This window comes from Centruroides sculpturatus, unplaced genomic scaffold (assembly GCF_000671375.1).
Source record: "Centruroides sculpturatus isolate CEXI.00-Female unplaced genomic scaffold, Cexi_2.0 scaffold148, whole genome shotgun sequence".
NCBI classification, from domain to species: Eukaryota; Metazoa; Arthropoda; class Arachnida; order Scorpiones; family Buthidae; genus Centruroides; species Centruroides sculpturatus.
Window position 1 is genome coordinate 800,231 of NW_019384359.1, and position 21,290 is coordinate 821,520.

Below are 21,290 nucleotides of genomic sequence, written 5' to 3' on the forward strand. Positions count from 1 at the left end.
AACATTAATGGTTTCAAAAGATTGTAGCTCTTTATAAAGAGCATCATTAGCTGAAACGCATTATCTTGAAGCAGAAACTGAAATTCACAATGTTTAATACTAATAATCAGTTAAGAAACACACCAAAAAGCCAACAAAATCAAAATTTCTTTAAATGCTTTCATTCGTATACAAAGGACATTGTTGGGGTTGGTGTGTTGTCTAACCCTTATTGCTTATGGTTCTAACCTGTATCTTTGCATCTGGCTTTTGAATGCTAATATTCTCTCCTAATTGTTTGCAAAGTAATATTAGTATTATACCTAAAGCTGCAAAGTTTTTTTTACTTTTATGTTCCTAGCAGTAGCTTGAAACTGACCAATAAGAGAATATTAGCCATGTGTGATAAGTATCAGAAAACAAAATATACATTACACAATATCACTTTCATAGTAGTTAGGTCTTCATAATTATTTCCATTGAATAGTATGTCCTTGAAAGATTTCTGGTTTTAACTTAGTCAACTCCAGAAGATCAGAGAAATCAGATACCAGTGCTTCATGAAATTCCCAAGGGAAATATGTTATGGAAATGAAGATCTAGAACCGGAGGCAGGAAAAAAAACTGTTCCATCAGGTTAGGATTTGAGTTTAGATCAGATAGAGGAGACTCAATCATTTCTTTTTTGATCAAAGCTAGACTACAAGAAAGGAATGAAACAGAAAATTGAGAAGGAAGAGAGAGAAGTTAGGCCATTCAAAGGAGATTGGTGAAAGTAAAGTTTCAGAATGGCATTGACAAAGTGTTTATTGGAAAGACACTGCAAATAACAGAACAGTTTGTTGGAACTTTCCAGAGACAATCTAATAAGATGTTTTCTGCATACATACAGTATATTTCCTGATGTCCCAGATGAATATGAATTCTTGAAGTATGAAGTTGTTTTAAACTCACTACAGGTTGAGGGAAAGACATACCTTCAACAAAATTCTTAAGTAGAAGAAGAGAGTTTTTTTATATTGGCATGTTTTCTTATGTACTGTACCTGTATACAGGTATAAAAGTCATGTATGCACATTTTCTCATATTTCAAAAAATATTTTCTGAAATATAGAAATAATAATTACATTTATATACAAAATTATAATTCATTTTTTAATTAACATAGCTCAAATAATCACATTGCGATAAACCTTAAAATGCAGTGATTTTTAATTTTAGAATGTTTTCAGTCATTTTTGAATAAATGACCGAAAACGTTCAAAAGTTAGAAAACTCAAAATGCAATATTTTTATCATATGTTCTGAAATTTGTGGGCTGATCATAGTTTTATGCCTATTGTTATTGAGTCTCTCTCTGTGGATACTTTTTTGGTATGGTTAGGTAATATAGTTCAAATATTTTTTAAAAACCATAATTAGATTCAACCCTCAACTAAGGTGAATATGAAACAAAATGCAACACATGTCCCTATTGACCCCACTGTTGGGACAAATAAAGACAGGCATTAAAAAATACTGGGTAAGTCCATGGCACATTATGAAGTTGACAATGTATCAACTTTTATTTAACGTTTGAGTTCTTATCCTGTTTTTTACAAGTTTAACCAATTGTATTGAAGATATATATTGTTGATGTAACTACATACAAAATCATGCATGGAGAATATAAGATAGAATCTTTTTTTGAATCTTTCAAAATTAAAGTCATTTTAACACTAATTACTCCACAAATATAAAGTTGCAGATTATGCAATCCCAAATGTGTTTGAAACCATTTTCTAGATTCAAATAGACTATTTAAATAGTGATAATTGTTGTACTTTTACATTCATCACTTCTGATATTTAAGTTACAATATAAATAACCTTGGAAATAGTTTTCAAAGTCAAGGTTACCGTTGGTCTAAAAGGTTCCATTTGATTCTCCATGCATTGTTTCCTACATAATAATGTCAGCAATATATTTTCTCTGCTTTTAAAATGAGAAGGGTCTAAGGGACTTCTTATTCACTTTGTATATAATAGGTTTGAAAATAGAGAGAAAATTGTGCACTGTAGAAAGCTTAGACCTAATTGTATAAAGTAAAAGTATGACACTGTGTAAATGAATTCTTTGTTAACAGCACAAAATATCAAATAGAATCCCTATTCGCCCTGTTTTTATGGTAATTTATAAGCAATTTTAAGATGATTTTTTTTACATCAAGAAAATAGAGTTTAAATCTTATTCTATTCAGATTCATATATTACTTTTCATTCTCTAAATGTTTGTATGTTCAGGTGTGTATACATAAATACAGTGTCCTTTGGAAGTATGATAGATTATTTCATGAAATCAGTAAAATTTATTTTCTTTTCATTCAAATTAGTGATGATATAACTATTTGAAGGAAAACTGAATTAATCAGTAATATATTTAATATTTAATTACACTGGTAATCTTCTAAAGCAAAATGTTTTTTATACTTTTTCAGTAGTTTAATACTACTACTAATAACCTTAATATATAATCAAATTTATTGTTAGTTTAAAAATATTAAAGTATCTTGAATGTATTTTTACACTAAAACAAATAACCTATGTAATGATTTGTAATTTAATAGAATATAAAATTTTTTAAAGCAATATTATCTAAAAATTAATGCAAGTGTATATATGTACTGTACATGTATTTGTACAGATCATACATATATGCTATATTACATATAGCCAGTGGTGATATTCGAAATATTTAACAAAGGGTTCGCTAACAGAAAATTTTTCCTTAACAATTATTTTCACTCAAATGGTGCATTAGCAACATTAGTGCAAAAACTGACCTTAAGATACCCATATAAATAAAAAAAGATATATATTACTGATGATAAAACTGACATAACTACGCGGTAAGTCACGAACACCGACAAACAAAATGGAAGTTTTGGTTAGAAATAAATATTTTTTCCTGCGATATATCTAATAATAGATGGATGTCATCGTCTCTCAAAATACAATATCTTTTTTATTTCACTGTCGATAGCCCGACACGTGTTCTGCAGCAATCTTGTATTTTCTTGCGTGCATGGGATTGTGGGATCTCTCTTATGACTGGATCTCGTTTCGAGAACTCTCTTGAGTCGATCGCGATTGAACTTCGTTTAGTAGTATTACAGAGTATAATACGTATATATTTTTATTATAATATTTAAATATTTAATATATTTTTTAAAAGAAACAAAACCACTGAGAAATGTTACATGTGTTTAAGAAGGTTCGGAAAACTTTGAAAATATTAACAACGGGTTTGGCCGAACTGGTGCGAACCCGCAGAATATCACCACTGCATATAGCATATATGTATCTATATGTAATTAACATTTTTCCTATTCGTAAGCATCCTAGAAATATCTATACGTATTTAAATTTTTTCAAGCAACTGTTATCAGACTAATGAAAACCGTTTTGGATCACATACCATTTGAACTAAAATTATCTGTTTTTATTTGTAAAATAACATTTTTCCCCTTGATGCAGTATAATGTATATTAGGCTTAAGTTAAACAAAAACTTGGCTGGCAGGTGCTGCATAACTTGGCTTTGAATAAGTTAAGTCCATGTACCCACAGTGACATTCTATTAACCTGGCATCATCAGAACCAACAGGGTGCTGGGTGCAATTGAATATGCCGCCTTATCATATAGTGGAAGTTTTACTCTAATTATCAAAGTACATGAACAATAATGTACTATAACTCTTTGTGATGATTACAATTTCAAGTGTGCTATCAAATTTAATGTCTTATGCATGAACTGACTGGTTTTACCTAGCATAGCATCATGTCATCTTGACATTTGTTATCTTTAAAAGAATCCACACCCCTTTCCAAGAACTTTGTATTGAGCATTTTTACATACAAATCTTAACTTTCCAGTGATCAATAGCCCCAATGAGGAGCTCATGTCTTTATTGGGTTTGTTGGATGTCTTATTAATGGAATTTTACTGTATTTAAGTTAAATAAGAGAAATCATAGAGATTTTGCTCAAGAAAGTCTAAGAGCATTTTTAAAATTGAGGATTTAATCTAGTGGTTCTGTCATATTCCAGTCCTTTTCAACTCAAGTTGACTGAGGTATTAAATTATCATCCATAAAATATTTAATTTTTTTTTAAACTGAAATTACTAAAATAAAACAGATGTAAAAAGATTTGTCATAGAGTGAGAAATAACAAAAAAATAGCAAGGTTGCAGCCGAAGTTTTCAACACGAACGTCGGACATTCACGTTTTTGCATTGAAAACTTTGGTCACAACCTCACTATTACTTTCATTTGTAAACTTAAATGGAAAATTGGTGGTGGGTTTTTTCCTGGTTAAAAGAAACTTTATTTCAATATTATAGTTGATTATACAAACTTCCAATTGAATTGGATAACTTAATGAGCACTTTGATTTGTGTGCAATGCAACTAAACAAAGCTGCTAAGGAACATTATAGTTTTGCTCGGATTACCACAATCAATTGTTGATGTCATTTGGTTTTGTCAATACATCAATACAAGAACTAAAAACATATATTTAATTAAGTATGTTGTTGGGAAAGACAAAAGCACTTTCATGGACTCTAGTTTTGTTTGTTTGTTATTCTGGCAACGAGGAGTTAAACCACACTTTTTTGCCAAGACATTGATAAGTTACATATGTTTATAGTTGTTTATTCATATCCATTATTTTATTGATTTGATAAGAATCCACAATTTCCAGACATTTATTTTTGCAATTAGAGATAACTGGGCATTCCAAGAGTGGAAGTTCAAATACTTCAGTTCAGTAAATCTGTGTTCAGCATAGAGGTTATTCAGAAATTATGTATAGTATAGGATTCATAACTCACATTTACTGAGATGTATTAATTGTCTTCCTTGAGAGCTGGGCCTTCAGTTTGTTGATAAAACTTAATTTACAATCCATTAGTCTTGTCTATTCTGTAACACTAATATTTAATTTGCTAAAAATATTTTGCAGATATTTTGGACAAATTTAACGTGTCGGCTTCATTGAACATCATAAAACAGTCTTCGTGATCTTTACCAAAATACAGCAGAGCATCATACAGAACAATGAACCTTTCCAGAATCCATAGCCTTACAAAATTCTTTGAACAGTCTGAGTAGCTTTTATTAGACTTCAGTTTTTTAATTTTGTCCAACATGGTATTAAACTTTGTAACTGCCAAATACTCTACCACGTAATGGTCATGTAAGGATTATCATTTAAGATTTTGAGCACTTGTCATTTCATCATTGTTGGTGTGTTAATCAACAGCAGTGAATTGTTACACTGCTGTCTTGTGTGCTGAATTGGGTGTAAGTCTTTATTTCAAAAGATTCATTTTGGATTTTTTATTCTTAAGCTTGATGTTTATTAAATGTATATACCATGATAATGAAGTAAATCATTAATTTTTCTAAAGTAAAATAAATTTTAGAAAGTATTTAAAAGAATTGGGCATTTTCAGCAGAATCAGAATAGAGAAATTTTGACATCATCCCATTACTACTAAAAAGATTTTTGCAAGAATGTCACATTACTTCTTGTGCCTGCAGATGGCTACTTTTTGTCAGCAAAAAAAAAATCAATAAAGCAGCCAAAAAGGCAAATTCTCTGACTTTCTGGGAATAAAGCATTTAAGGTGTTCAAACATTTTATCATAAGTTAACATGCTAATTATTATTATTAATTTTTTTTATAATATTTTTTCAATTAAAATATAATTTTGTTTATATATTAAACTATTTTGACAACACGGATATTTTTGTCAACTGCTAGCCTTAATTTGAAATTGCCAGTCAAGTTGACCCAATATCAATGCATGGCACTCTGTCACCCTGTTACCCCTATCTCCTTATCTCCTTATAACTCTAAAATAGGGACAGTTACTAACTACCAAGTGAAATCTTTCATTGCTCTGATTGCATGCAAAAAAAGTCTACCATGACCGACATCACCTCATGTATGGTGTCGCATACTCTTTGTCGACAGTATGAATTCGCATACTCTTTGTCAACTTTATATTTGTTGAAACAAATACAAAGTCTGTAGTAAGTATATAAGTATTTCGTTTAATGACTCAACATTTAATGACTCAAGTTTTTTTCATTTCTGAACAGTACTTTCTTAATTCTAATAAGCACCCTCCGGTAGCCGAGTGGCTAAAACTACCGAACTCTGGTAGTTAGTCGTGGGTTTGGGCATGGCAATGGACTGGCAATATATTAAGTTGTTCAGAAAGTAATTTTGTTTTTTTTTACCACTAGACGGATTAGTCGTATTTTTCCCGCCATTTTCATTCTAAATCGTATTATCATTATGTATTTTGACAGCTAGCATTTTAAGGCTTATTTGTAAAAAAATTTTGATTTTGTGCAATTGTTTATTTTTTGTGTCCCATCAAATATGGAAGATTGAAAGCAGTATTTTTGGCATATTTTGCTCTTTTATTACCGAAAAGGTAAGAATGCTGTTCAAGCGAGAAAAAAATTGCGTGACGTGTGTGGAGAAGGTGTATTGACAGAACGACAGTGCCAAAACTGGTTTACAAAATTTTGTTCTGTCAGTTTCAATATTGAAGATGCACCATGTTCTGGATGGCCAGTTGAAGCCAATGAAAACAAAATAAAAGGTACTGATTGAAGCAAACTGCCAAATAACAACACATGAAATCACTAAGAGATTAAATTTGTCAAATTGGACTGTTTGATTACTTGAAACAAATTGGTTTTGTTTCAAAGTTCTATGTGGGTTCCACGTGTTCTTAGAGAAATGCTCACTTTGGTGGGATTTTAAGGAAATTTTTTTTTTGGAGCTTTTACTAGACAATTTAACAATTGATTTGAAAGTGTATTGCCATCGAGTAAACAAATTGAGTAATATCATCAAACAGAAAGGTGGCCAGAATTGATCAACAAAACAGGTGTAGTGTTTTACCACGATAATGTCAAATTTCACACAAGTTTGGTAACTCGTCAGAAACTGTTAGAACTTAGATGATGGGACATGCTATCACACCAACCATAACCATACTTGCCAGATCGAGCACACTCAGATTATTACTTGTTCTGGTCTATACAATTTTTTTAAACTGTAAGACATTTACTTGAAATGACTTTGTCAAAAATCACTTGGATCAGTTTTTCATAAGCAATGATCAAAACTTTTATGAATGGAAATCATGCTACTACAAGAAACGATGACAACAAATATTTTACCGAAATGGTCAATAAATAATTTAACAAAATATTTATTGATTATAAAAATATTGTTTTTTTTCCACGGAAAAAAAAACAAAATTACTTTCTGAACAACCCAATAGAACCTTTCTAAATATAATTTGAAAGATTATAGTGATAACTTTGATATTTGAATATCCTAAAGGCTAATATATAACAAGTGTGACAGAACTGGAACTTCCTGAGCCATGAAGCCTCCAGTGATACAAGGATCTAAAACCCACTTCGTGTCTAGTCCAATAATGGTTAAGAACCCCTCAGCAACTACATCTACTATCTGTTGTTGCCTGATTTGAATCCCATAGAGCAGTTGTAGGGAAGTATTACATACAATTTGTGAAACAACCATTTAAGTAAGGAGTAAAAATATGGGCTTGTATCTTTTCAGATAACACTTGCAATCATCCTGGCAAGTGCATTACAAAGGAAAGAATTTAAGATCAAATGTTTGACTACAAAATAGTAAAAAAAAAAATTGTTTACAAGTAACAGGAGTGAACTTTTTATTGTTTACTTTTGCCTTTTTTCCTCTGTTTGAATTCAACGTATTTTTTTTTTAATATTGTACAAGTATAAAAATTTTCAGTGATTACATTGTACTTTGCATGTGCTGTATAATAAATTTAGTTGATTTATTTTCATTTTTAAGTGTTAACATACATTCAATTTTAACTGTATGTAATGTTTAATGTGACATTTTAACATCGTTTTCATTTTCAAATATAATATAGAAATAGTAACAAATTTCTATAAAAATATTCATATTTGTAAATAATATTTTTGTAATAATAGGATGCTATTGTTTATTATTTAAGATGATTTTCTTCTGTTTTGAGAACTAAAGTTTTCATAGCTGAAAATTTCTCTAAATAGCTATATACTTAGTCATTTGTTCTAGAAAGTAATGGAGTATGACTCTGAAATAGTTTAAAGCCAGTCATGTGAAAATTGTCTTAAAATAAGTATGTTTAGATGAACATAACTTGTTCAAGTAAATCAACTGTTAATACAATTTAATTTTTTTTTTTAATTTTTGAGCTTCAAAAAATTTTTAACAATTTTATTCAATTGATTCTGATGAATTAGTGTGTCTGCAAAGAAACAACAAAAAAATTTTATTCAACTTGATATTTGTATTAGTAAGATTTAATAGACATTTTTACGGAAAAAGTGAAATTTTTACTTTCTTAATTAATGTAATACAGTATTACATAATGAAATATTAATAAATTATTGGAATAGCAGTTCTATAAAAATGAACTGAACTATTATCAACTGAGCCAAAATGTTTTTATTTTCAGAATATTTTGTAGCTGTTAGGAAATAATTTCATTAGAATATCTGTTTAGTTTATGATTTTTTTTGAAGTTTTTATCCTAATTTTAGCAACCATAGTTAACTTTCATTTAATTTGAAATAAAATTTCTAATATTCTTTATTATTTTGATTCATTTACTAAATTTAAGCTGTTGTAATTAATGTTTGTATAATATAATGATTCAAATATTTTTATATTTACTATAAATATTTTTATGCTAATTAAAAATATTTTTTAAGGAATGCATCCTTAGTGGACTACTATCAGTAAGTGGGAAAAAAGTTTTACACATTGATAGAAACAAGTATTATGGAGGTGAAAGTGCTTCTATTACTCCACTTGAAGAATTATTTGCAAAATTCAATTTGCCGTCAGCACAGTTGGATGAATATGGACGCTCAAGAGATTGGAATATTGACCTTATTCCAAAGTTTCTCATGGCTAATGGTGAGACTAAAATAATAATTAAAATTTAAATAGGTATTAAATACATGTAAAATTTGAATAAGTAATACTAAATTTTTGTCTATTTAATTAGGTCAGTTAGTTAAATTGCTCATTCACACTGGTGTAACTCGTTACCTGGAATTTAAATCTGTTGAAGGAAGTTATGTTTATAAAGGTGGAAAAATTTTTAAAGTTCCTGCAGATGAAAAAGAAGCTTTAGTATCAAGTAAGATTTATTGTTATTATATATAATCATAAATTGCATTAATTTTAATAAATAATTTTTTAATGTTTAATAAATAAAAGGTTTTTCAATAGTTCGATCAGTGTTTAAAATTCTTAACAGTCAAACCTCATTAAGATGCCACAGTTTGTTCAGTCATGAATTTGACAGTTTAATGAGGTTGGTGGTGTATCAAAAATTTATAACATTGTGGTAGGAGAGAAATTTATTTCATATATTATATATATGAAATAAATAAGCTGAGCATATTGCAAACTGAATAAGGTAATACTGAGAGAATAGAGATATATATATATATATATATACAGTAATACCCTGACTTACGCGAACCCGGAGTTACGCGATTTTCAAATCTCGTTGATTCGTCTTTTGTTTGAGCGCCATGCAACCCTTGATTACTCACTCCCCCCACACTATTGTTCAGCTTACGTGTTCGGATGTGTTGCGTGGAATCCACACATAGCTACAATTTATTTTGTGTTATTTATTTCTGTGTTTGTTATATCTACGGAGACTTGAGAGACTCTACTATGTCATCCAAACGAAGTAGAACTAATTCTTCTGCATCAAACAAGAAAAGAAAAACTTTATCTTTGGAATGTAAAGTTAACATTGGGTATGTTCGTAAAGTCGAACGAGTTAAACGAGAATGACGTCATCGTTATTCCTATTTCGTTAGACTTTTCGAACGATTCGTTACTAACGCGTTTAACTCGTTTGACTTTACGAACGTACCCATTATTAAAGACTTCGATACAAAAATGAAAATTTGTGAATTGGCAAAGAAGTTTGATCTACCGGAATTGTCGGTCAGAACAATTATAAAAGGCAAAGAAAAAATTCTTGAAGCTGTGAAAAATGCTCAATCTTTAAATTCAAGCATCATTCGTAAATGTCATGGTATTATCACTGAGATGGAAACAATGTTAAAATTATGGTGTAATAATCAAGTAAATGTAAAAAATTGTAAAATAATATAGGCCTAATTTGTTATACGTATGTATTATCTAAGATTTTATTAAACTTTTTTTTTTCTAAATTGTTTTCTTTAGTTTCTGGCCTCAATTAAAAATTATTTGTATGTATTTATATGCGAAATTATATCTTGACTTATGCGAATTCAACTTATGCGGTTACCGCTCGGTCCCACCTATCGCGTAAGTTCGGGGTATTACTGTATATAATTTTTTTCCAGTTATGATTTCCAAAGATTAAAAAAAACTTTACAATCAGACTATTATGCTTTTTCCTTTTTTTGAAAAGACATATTTAATATACATCTTCAAAATACATAGGATATTTTAGAGGCAAGCCATACAAAAAGTGCTATAAACAAGAAATTATAGGACTACTTAGTGTACACTATTCAAGATGCAATTGCCTAAGCTTATTTTTGTTGCAGAGCAGCATGTTGACCAGCAAATGCTTACAAAATGTGCCATGTGATCTCACTTAGACATCACTCATTCACATGACTACCTCAAAATGCCATTCACCTCAGCCATGTGACATTGAAACAGTTTTGTTGTTATCACTTTTGCAATATTCTATTTAACATGTGAAAATCAGACACATGTCGTTTTAAAATTTGCCTTATTTCAAAAATGGAACATTGTAAATCATTATAGAATAAATGGGAGCTTTGTTCTTTTTAAATTGTAAAATTCAAATCTCTTGAAGGCTGATTAAGAAGACAAAAACATTAGAATAATAAATATTTACAGCATGGTAAATGGTAGTTTTATAGTTAAGTAGATGTTTCATAATTTTATTAATTTATTGTTGCAAAAAAATAAGATTAGTTATTTAATTAATTTCAAAAGCTCTGAAAATTATATTGAATACTAATTAAAACTCTAAATTGTTCATATATTACATGATTTTTTGTAAATTGTTAGCGATGAATGAAGTCTTTCATTCATCGCTAACAATGTCAGTGGAATTTGATTCAAAAAAATAGTTCTGATGGATATATGCACTGTTCTTGTTTCTCTTTTGTTTCATAAAACATTGGTGGCTTTCTTATAATTTTTCCTCATTTGTTAAATGATAAGCAGATTTGATTAAAATTGATAAGAGAATGACAATCATCAAAAAATAATTCCATTCAAAACAAATAAATTTATTTCAGAAAAATGATCTTATTTTTTATGCAAGCAATGAGTTGAATTATATTTAAAAGTGAATATCCAAAAATTACTGCACTTGATCACTTTTTAAAATACTATCTTTTAACATGACACGTTAATATATTTATTTTTTACTGATTTGAGCCTTATACTAGTAGACTTATTCAGCTATTATTATCTTTTCTTATGTTATTGGATAGTTTTTGATTAGAGTAATTTTTACTACAAAATACATTTAAGTCGTGTTTCCAGAAAACTTTACACTCTTGCTGTTTTCAGATTGACTGGAATGTTTGTAGATCTGTTGGATTTTAAGCAAAACTCAAAATTATCTTAAGTCAGTTGCAGAATATTATTTTCGTACAATTTTTGACCTGATTAATTAATAGAACAGAAAAATTGTGATAGCCATGGTTTCTCAAGTCATAAAGGGAAATTGTGATATGTTTTTTTTACATTTGTCAATTTTAAAAATGTTTATGGACCACATAAGACATATACAAACATTGCTTAAACCCGATATGTAANTAATAGTTAAAAAATAATGTATTTTTTTTAGTTATTAATTATAAGTTAATATTGGGTTATATTTAGAAGCTAGCAATATGAAGATGCTTTTGATCTTTCATTATGTCAGTTTGTGAATTTATTCATTATAACATTAATCTTTTGAATTGATCACAAATAGCAATGCTTCTTGAAAGTACTGTACATATATCTGTTGTACTTAGTTTTTTGAGTAATGGAAACTAAACTCTGAAAGTTCTATTATCTGGTAAAGTAGTTCTCTCTCAAAGTTGCTCTTTATGAATTGCATTGTAAATCCTGTAAGTACAAGCTGCACAATGCTTACCAGTCAACATCTGAAGAAAAAGAACCCATTAGGAGATCTTGAAAGAAGATTGAGCTTATTGTTAGCAATTATTATTTTATGTTTAATAATACAATCTCATCCTTAAGCCATAAAACACACAATGTGCATTCAATTAAGCATAAAGCAACCCCCTTTTTTTCATTTCTTTTACACTATATTAGTACATTTAATGTACTGTTTTATGTAACAGTATCACATTAAGACAATGATAATGAAACATCATAATAAGATAGTGTCATAGGTAATAGTTTTTTTAAAAAAAAATTAATGTTTTTGATATTTGCATATCTCTTAAACCCATGCATTTTACTGTTTTTACACTAAATACCTTTTATATTTAGTGTACAGTACATGAGGTTAGGAATTTGCAAATGAACAACCATTTTTCTAATTTGTTTACAGAATAGGGAATGGCTAATGGAAAACCTTTATCCGATAAAGAAAAGGGCAATTGTTTTTTTTTTTTATGGAAAACTGCTATTCTGCAGAACATACTGAACAATTAAACAAGTCTCATATAGTAGTTTATAATTTTTGTTGATTAGGAGAAAACTATATAAAGAAGCTAACCAGCAGGCCTAGGAAAGTTACATCAACAAAATGGATCATTGTGCATGAGGTGAAAGAAAAAATTCTACATCTTTACAATCTATTGCATGTCAAGACTAATGTCTTTTAAATCAGTCATTGGCTGAATTGTGGCATATTACCCTCATCTGGTATAAAAGTACAAGAAAAACTGCACCTGAAGCTGCTGGTTAGCCCACAACACGAAACATAGAACTGAAACAGTCTTGAATTGAAACACACAAAATTATTTGGAGTGATGAGAGAAAAAGTTGTCTTGATGAACCTGATGGATGGGCATGCTATTGGCATGATTTCTGCAAAGATGAACAGCTATTTGCAAAGCATCAATAAGGAGGCAGCAGTCTGATATTTTGGGTGATTTCAGCTAGTCTGGGGAAAACAGCCTTAGCATTTATCAAGCATCAAATGTACATGATGCACTACAAAACAGCAGAGGGTATGGGCAAAATGTGCATGCAATGTATGTAAATGATGCATCATATGACTTTGTTTGCTTATTCAACAAATTATGAGATTGAATAACAGAGACTGTAATTTAATGAAAATGATGTCAAAACACTGGATAAATATTATTAAATTAATTCATGCAGTGTATTTGATTAGTCAATTCTAGCACATAATGCAGGTTAGGTCATTCCAGTTACAAATATTCCATTTTAATGTATATATAAATGGGCATGTTTGTGCCTATATGTCACTCTGCAGCCAAAACTACACATCACAGATGAATGGTGTTTGTGTGTGGTAGTAGCCCAAATCTCCCATCGTACACTATGGTGGTTGCATCTCGATAGCTATAAGGGTGCAAGAGATATGGGGGTTTGAAAGTGGTAGACTTTGAAAATGTGTGACGCTTCAATGATAATGTTCCAGTTTTTTTTAGAAAGTTTCAGAACCTAGAGATGAAATTTGGTACAGTTAGGGTACATCATGAAAATGCACACTAAGAAGGGATTTTTCAAAATTCCCCAGCAGGGGGGAGAGCATTAAGGCTTAACCTGAATAACAGCTTTTATTGTACTATTTTAGATGCAATTTTTTTTGTTTTTAATTATGTTTAGTCTTCATTGAGTATTTGGGGGTATTAAATTGATAACATTTCAGATATTGTCATAAATATTTTTTATATATTTCGATTTTTTAACCAAATGTTTGAACCGTTTTAAATTTGAATTTTTTTTTGCATATTGGTTTGATTATAGAACGATTGTAAATGTTCCAGAAAATTTATTAAATTAAAAACAGTTTGTTTGATTCTCAGCAATTCTCATCATTCTCAGCGGTAGGTGTTATATAACAATTATTATAGTTGTTGAAATATTGAATGTAAATAGGATTTGTTTGCAAAATCTGCACGAGCGAAGCCGCAAGTAACAGCTAGTGTGTGTATATATGTATGTATGTATGTATATATTACAGTTACAATAAACTGCCAATGGAAACAATCTCAAATTTTCTTTTTCATTTTTATATTATTGTTTTCCTTGCTTGCAGGTATTTTCTTATTGATCTTATCAATGTACCATTTCAAAGGTGAAAGTATACTGTGGTGTGCAATATAGTGTTAAGCAAAAAGTTTTATTCTTGCAATTTTTGCAGAATACAAGCCAGTATGGTTATGAATTCTGTGAGATATTTGCAGTTACACTGGGAAAGTGACAACATACAAACAGTCAAATAGATAACAAATCTTGTAAATAGAGTACTTAAGCACATAAGTTATGAGAGAAGGTATTCACATATACCTGGCAACTTATAATGAAATTTATCATAACCTCTGATACAAGCTGTTTATGAATCTGTCCTAATAATATATATTTAGCCATCTTTCCTATCATTTTAAGTTAATTTGTTGGGAGTTGAGTAACTAGTTGTTGTTATCATCAATCATTTAATACCAAAAATTATGAAAGTTCAGAATTAATTTTTATTTAGATTACCTACCTATTAGTATTTTTTTTTTTCTTAGTAGTGTTGGATTTTGCAAATATATTGTCAAAATTTCATGTAATTTAAAACCTAAATACCTCATTTCTTTTCATTTATGCATTTTTTTTCTAGTATCACTTTGCTCTGTTTTTGTTCATTAATCCTTTAAATTTTTAGTAATTATTTATTGGTGAGACTGTTGTGCATGCATGGAAATATCTGTTCAAGAAATTCGAACAGAGTCAATTGCATGTGTGAAATTTGATATATACAAAGTTTAAAGCAGAACATCATTGTGACGGTCCAATTTGGAAGCCAGTTTAGTTCAATACCTGAAGTAGGCCTTGGTGAAGGCTGAAAACGTTCGGAAGTTTAGTTTATGTTCAGTTACTGGTTAAAAAAGATTTTGTTTGTGACTGTTTATTTCTCACTCCAGTATTTCTGAGAAGAGGACTGTTATTTTATTTAATAATTTATATTAATATTTGTGAAATAAATAATTTGAAAACTAATTTATAACATACTTTTTCTTTCTAGATCTCATGGGTATGTTTGAAAAAAGACGTTTCAGGAACTTCTTGATTTTTATACAAGAATTTAGCATGGAAGATCCAAAAACATGGAAGGATATTGACCCCAATAAAACTAATACTGCTCAAATGTATGAGAAGTTTGGATTGGATAAAGATACAGCTGACTTTACTGGTCATGCCTTAGCTTTGTATCGAGATGATGAGTAAGTAAGATTGTTGAAATTCAAGAGTTTTTAAACTATTCAGTAGGAAAACATATTTGATTTCTACTTTAGAGTTTGTCATCATCAAAACAAATGAAATAGAAATAAGAATTACGTCATTTAATATAAAACATATAAAATATAATATGAAATATCTAATCATTAGCAAATTGATTAAATTTTCAACTCTCAGCTGATCACTTAAATTCTTTCATGTTATCTTGTGACAGTGTATATGAACTTTTTACTCCAGAAATTTTAAAAAATAATGGGTAAACTAATTTTTACATGAGTTTTGTAGGATGGGATTAGTCAAGAAGCAAAATTTTTTTGTAAGTTCAAACTGGGTTACAGCGCAGTTTGTCTGAAATATCAACAGAGTGTTTAGTGATGGTATTGTTAATGAATGAACATACCATGGAGATGGTTTGAAAAATTCTGTTCTGTAAGAGAAGAATAAGTCTCACTAGAAAACCCCTATCTTTGTTGTTACTTTCTCCAGATACTGAGGGAAACTGATCTCTCTCTTTAATTTTCTGCAGAACTTAGAGTGCAAAAGCAATGGCAACCATCTCAAGAACATCAGAAAAGTTACTCAAGTGTGACTCTTTTTTTTTTAATCCAAAAATTTTTGGATTAAAAAAAAATTGCCAACTTTTTCATGGAGGAATGAAATTTCAGATTACACAACTTAAGATATTAATAACAGGAACTTTCTGTGTGAATAATAGTCTCAAGGATTAATTTACTTATTCAAATAATTATGACCATAAATAATTTTGGGTTAGTTTAAAGTATTTTTTTTTAACATTCCAATGTTAATCATCTGTATTTGGTTGGAATGTTGAAAAAGGATAGACTTTAAACTGACTCAAAATTATTTGCTTGGTCATAATTATTTGAATAAGGAACTTTCTAATTTAAAATAACTTGATATGGTCAATATTGATTAATACCTATGTGGTACAAAGGTTGCTATTTCTATAATTTGTTAAATTTTTGTTTAATTCTACATAATAACACAACAGTCATCAGAACACTGCATGTTGTTCTTGCTGGGTTGCATTCATCATCAGACACTCTTATGGTGCATTATTTCCGAATACCCAATATAGGGGGTGTGTATCTCCAAACACTCCAAAAATAAAGCCAAAAAACCCCATCAAAAACATGAGTGTAATGCACAAGATGTTTTCATAGTGAGAGATTACTTGGGCATACAACAGATGGCAACAAAGTATCTTTTTTCTTGTGCATGCAGTTCAAATTCCAGATCAATTTCTTGTTTGTATGTGTTAATTACATCTTCAATGTATTCTTATATTCAGGGCCAAGTTTATATATATATATATGTGATCATACTACTAAAAGTTAATATCTTGTGGTTCATTTTAAAAATGCACTCCATAGCAGGGAATTTAACATTGAATTTTAAACAAGTGAGGCAGCAACAACTTTTTCAGTAAGACAAAGATATAGAACATGGAAAGAACTAAATTTTAAAAAAGTATACAAAACTTAAACTCTACATCATAATTAGTGTTTTTTGCAAAAAATATTTTCTGAACATGTCATTTTTAACTATTAGCCCAGGATGCCCCTAGTGGGTGTTCTAGCAGCAGCAGTGTCATTCCGTGGTATAAATAAAAACTTAAACTCTACATCATAATTAGTGTTTTTTGCAAAAAATATTTTCTGAACATGTCATTTTTAACTATTAGCCTAGGGTGCCCCTAGTGGGTGTTCTAGCAGCAGCGGTGTCATACCGTGGTATAAATAATAAATTCATATTACAAATAAAAATAATAATATACTGAATTTCTCATGGTGNATGCCCCTAGTGGGTGTTCTAGCAGCAGCAGTGTCATTCCGTGGTATAAATAATAAATTATACTGTTATAAATAAAATATATACTATTAATTTAAATAATAGCTGAAAATCGTTGCTAGGGACACCCCCCTAGTGCACATTCTATGCATTCCATAACAGATATATAAGCCATTGATCCTGCTGTTTGTATAAGTAGATAATTCTGCAATAATAGAATTACTGAAGTTTTTAAAATATTATTTTGAATAAATATTAGTTTTAAATAAAATTATCAAACTTAATATTTAATATTAATTTTACTTTCTTGTTCAAATTATTTTTAGGTATTTAAATAGACCTTGTGTTGAGACAATTTTAAAAATTAAGCTGTACAGTGACTCTCTGGCACGATATGGAAAAAGCCCATATTTGTATCCACTTTATGGTTTGGGAGAACTGCCACAAGGATTTGCACGGTAAGATATGCATCAAATTGATCGTAGTTTTGAAAGCCTTAATTTTTTTATGTTTGTAAAGCTTTTATTATTACATTACTTCAAAAAGAAGTCACATTATAACATTAACAGGTTAACTTAGAATAATAAGCCATTATACAGTAAGTGATTGGTTAACCAATCACCCACTGTGGACTATTCTTGATTTTTGCTTTTATTCTTTATAAAGATCATTTTTATGCTTTTAGTAAAAAGTTTGATAATGTTTTGAGCTTAAGGTTTTATATTTATTTCAAATTGCTATCTTTTTGGATTTAGTATTATTTGCTCTGTCATTTTATTTATTTTTTTTATGGTTTAATGCCAGTATTTTGTTAATAGATGTAGGAATAGAATAAGTGATTGTGATTAAATTATTTTCACTACTTGTAATTTAGAACAGAAATAATAAAGAATAAATTTGGTCAAGATGGTAATAATCATTTTGTCCACATTTTATTAGTATGATTTAACTGTAATTTTGTAAATGTAATAGTTTTATAATAACCTGTGTGAAAGAGTATGTAGTGTTATGCACTGAATAAAATATTGTTCTGTTTGGTATAATTCTTGTTTTATCCTGAAATTATTTTTAAGATATACTTCGAAGTTTCAGTTCCAAATAAAATTTATTTTATGGTTACATTTTGATGATTGCTTTTTCATTGTAATTTGATTGTAATCCAAATAAGGAATCTGTAAATTTGTTTTTAATGATATGGCAAAATCTGCAATATTTTTGATATTAAAAGCTTGGATGATAAATAACTTTTGAATTTAAAGCACAAAAATCACTAAAAACTTCAAAGCCTTTATTATAGCTGTCCTTCACATACATCAGGAACCATAGTCATGTAGCAAAGTTGACTTTATTATGACTGGGAGGACTTCAGAAACAATTTTTGCATGCCAAGGTGAGACCCTCTGAAGATACAACAAACCACATAGCAAAAATTTATGATGTGAAAAATTATAATGAAGACACTGAATTTTAGTTGGTTTTTTTTTTTTTTTATTACTTATAAAAATATGAATTTTTGATTTTTTAAATTGAAGCTTGTAGCTATAAATTTGCCCTTTGTCAAATGCATGTTTATTAATGTATTAATCTGAAGTTTTTATGTAAAAACAGTTATACGGTATAATTGGCAGATCAATTTTTAATTTGATAGTAGTGGACGTTCAGCTGAAACTTTACAATCCTGAAATAATTATTTTCAGAATTATTTTATCTTTAAAATGAAAATTTAGCATACAAGTACAGTAGAGTGTCAGTTATCTGAATTAATTGGGGACTGGGATTGTTCGGAAAAGCAATTTTTCGGATAACCGATTATGTACAAAAAAATACATTATTAATATAGTATATTAGTATATCCCAATAATAGAATATTAATATATCCCATGTTAAATTTTTCTCCATTGCGTGTCACTTCGTGTTGAATTTTCGTCGATCTTAAGCCTAACGAAAATTTTTATAATAATAATTTTGGCTGTTGTATTGTTAAAAATTATTTCTTTATTTTGTACAAACAAAATAAATATATTGAAAAATAGTTTTTAAAAATTTATACTCTAGAAGTTAATCTAGTATCAAAAACGTTCGATTCAGCACGGCAGTCTGACTGGTATGCTTTTGGTTAACCAATGTTTTGGTTGATCGGCATTCAGATAATCAACGCTCGACTGTATTGCCAATGTTACCATAGAATATGTTTTTATTTAAATATACTAATGCACATTTTAATTTGGTTTTGCTTTTTATAATTTTTGACTAAAAGTCTTTAGGCATCACTTAGTGCATGCCTATTTCACATAATCTGTAAATGTTAGTACTTTCCTGAGAAGTTTATATCTAATCCTTGTAATAAAAGTAAATGTTAATAATCCAAAAATGCATCAGATTTGTTTTAATAATTTATTTTGATTATTTAAACAATTGATATTCATTGGTTTTTTTTAATACTTTACATCCACATATTAAATCAATACAATGCAGTTTTTAATGGATACAACTGAAAAACAACTTTATTTTAATATACTAGTTATGTAATCATATCAAATAAGAGAAATTTTGTAACATTTGTTTTATTTGTGACATTGTTCTATTTGGATGAGGCCTTTGTAGAAACACTTGTATTCATATTGGCAGTGTCATTGAATTTCATCTTATTTTCTCTCAATATATTGGAAAATATTTTTTTTTTATTTGTGTACTTTCTTACAAATTTATTCCATTGTATTTTATAGAATTTGCAGAAGCTCACAAATTTCTTTGAAATGACTATAAAAAATTATCTTAATACTTAAACTTCTTTGCATGATTTTACTTATATATATATTGATATAAAAAAATCAATTTCAGAATTCAACTATGTAGTATCAGTTGACATAGTAATAATTCAGCATTGATTTCTTTTTGTAGTTAAAACAGATTATACATTTGTTATTTTTCTGACTCCTTTAAATAATTTAGTCGTACTGTTGATGACTTTGGTTAAGATGGCTGTTTAAATTCCTTAACTCTATCTATCTATAATTGTATTATTATAGCTTTTAATTTTTGAAAAAAAATCAATGTAATGCAAAATCATTAGAGTTCTGTATCTTTCCAACATGTTTCAGTATTTTAAATTTGTTTTTTAGAGTTTTTTTTAGTTTAAAGTTCTATATTTGAGCAATATAGATTGCTCAAATATAGAACTTAAACAATTATTTTTTCTCCTAAGAAATTCTTGATAAACTTTTTCAGAATCTTTACATAAAGAAATTTTAATTTGTTTCAATGAAATTTTTATTTCAATAAAAGCATTTCTTCTTATCTGTAGAAATAGTGATATTTTACAAAATACTTAAATTCATATTCCATATTATTAACTACATATTAAGTATGTTTAAATAGAAAAATAGTAGAAGTTTTAAAACTGGTGATAAAGGCATGTTGCAGTTTTTTAAAGTTTTTATTTATTTATTTTTTTGCATAAAAGATAAAATGCTTGAATTCATTGCCTTTTTCATTACATCTTTTAAATATTTAATAATGAAAAGTTTTTAATGTAAATGCAATTTACTGTAACTTCTTAGATTGAGTGCTATTTATGGTGGTACGTACATGTTGGATAAACCTATTGATGAAATTGTCCTGGAGGATGGTAAAGTAGTTGGTGTACGTTCTGGAAAAGAGATTGCAAAATGCAAACAAGTATATTGTGACCCATCCTATGTTCCTGATCGTTCAGAAAAAGTAGGACAAGTACGTNATTATGAGTATGATGAAATTGAAATTTCCATGTGATCTGATCGAAAGGCCCATAGGTTCCAGTCTCTATTTTCTTTGTTTTATTCACACTGTGTATTTGTTTGTTAGGGTATGTCATTCATTCTTAAACAGTTATGCAATTTAATAAATATGATCTCTACATTGGAAACCTCTCTATTAATAACTACAATTTTATGGTTAGTCAGATCAGA

At 28.8% G+C, this 21,290-nt stretch overlaps 1 protein-coding gene across 1 annotated transcript in view; it reads left to right on the top strand.

The window, feature by feature from the left end:
* Nucleotides 1-21,290, top strand: part of LOC111640557 (rab GDP dissociation inhibitor alpha-like) — a 46,653-nt gene that overhangs the window by 23,595 nt on the left and 1,768 nt on the right. Inside the window, 3 exon segments of the mRNA XM_023386579.1 lie at nucleotides 8,805-9,012; nucleotides 9,104-9,238; nucleotides 15,317-15,519. Coding sequence (XP_023242347.1) covers nucleotides 8,805-9,012; nucleotides 9,104-9,238; nucleotides 15,317-15,519 — 546 coding nt within the window.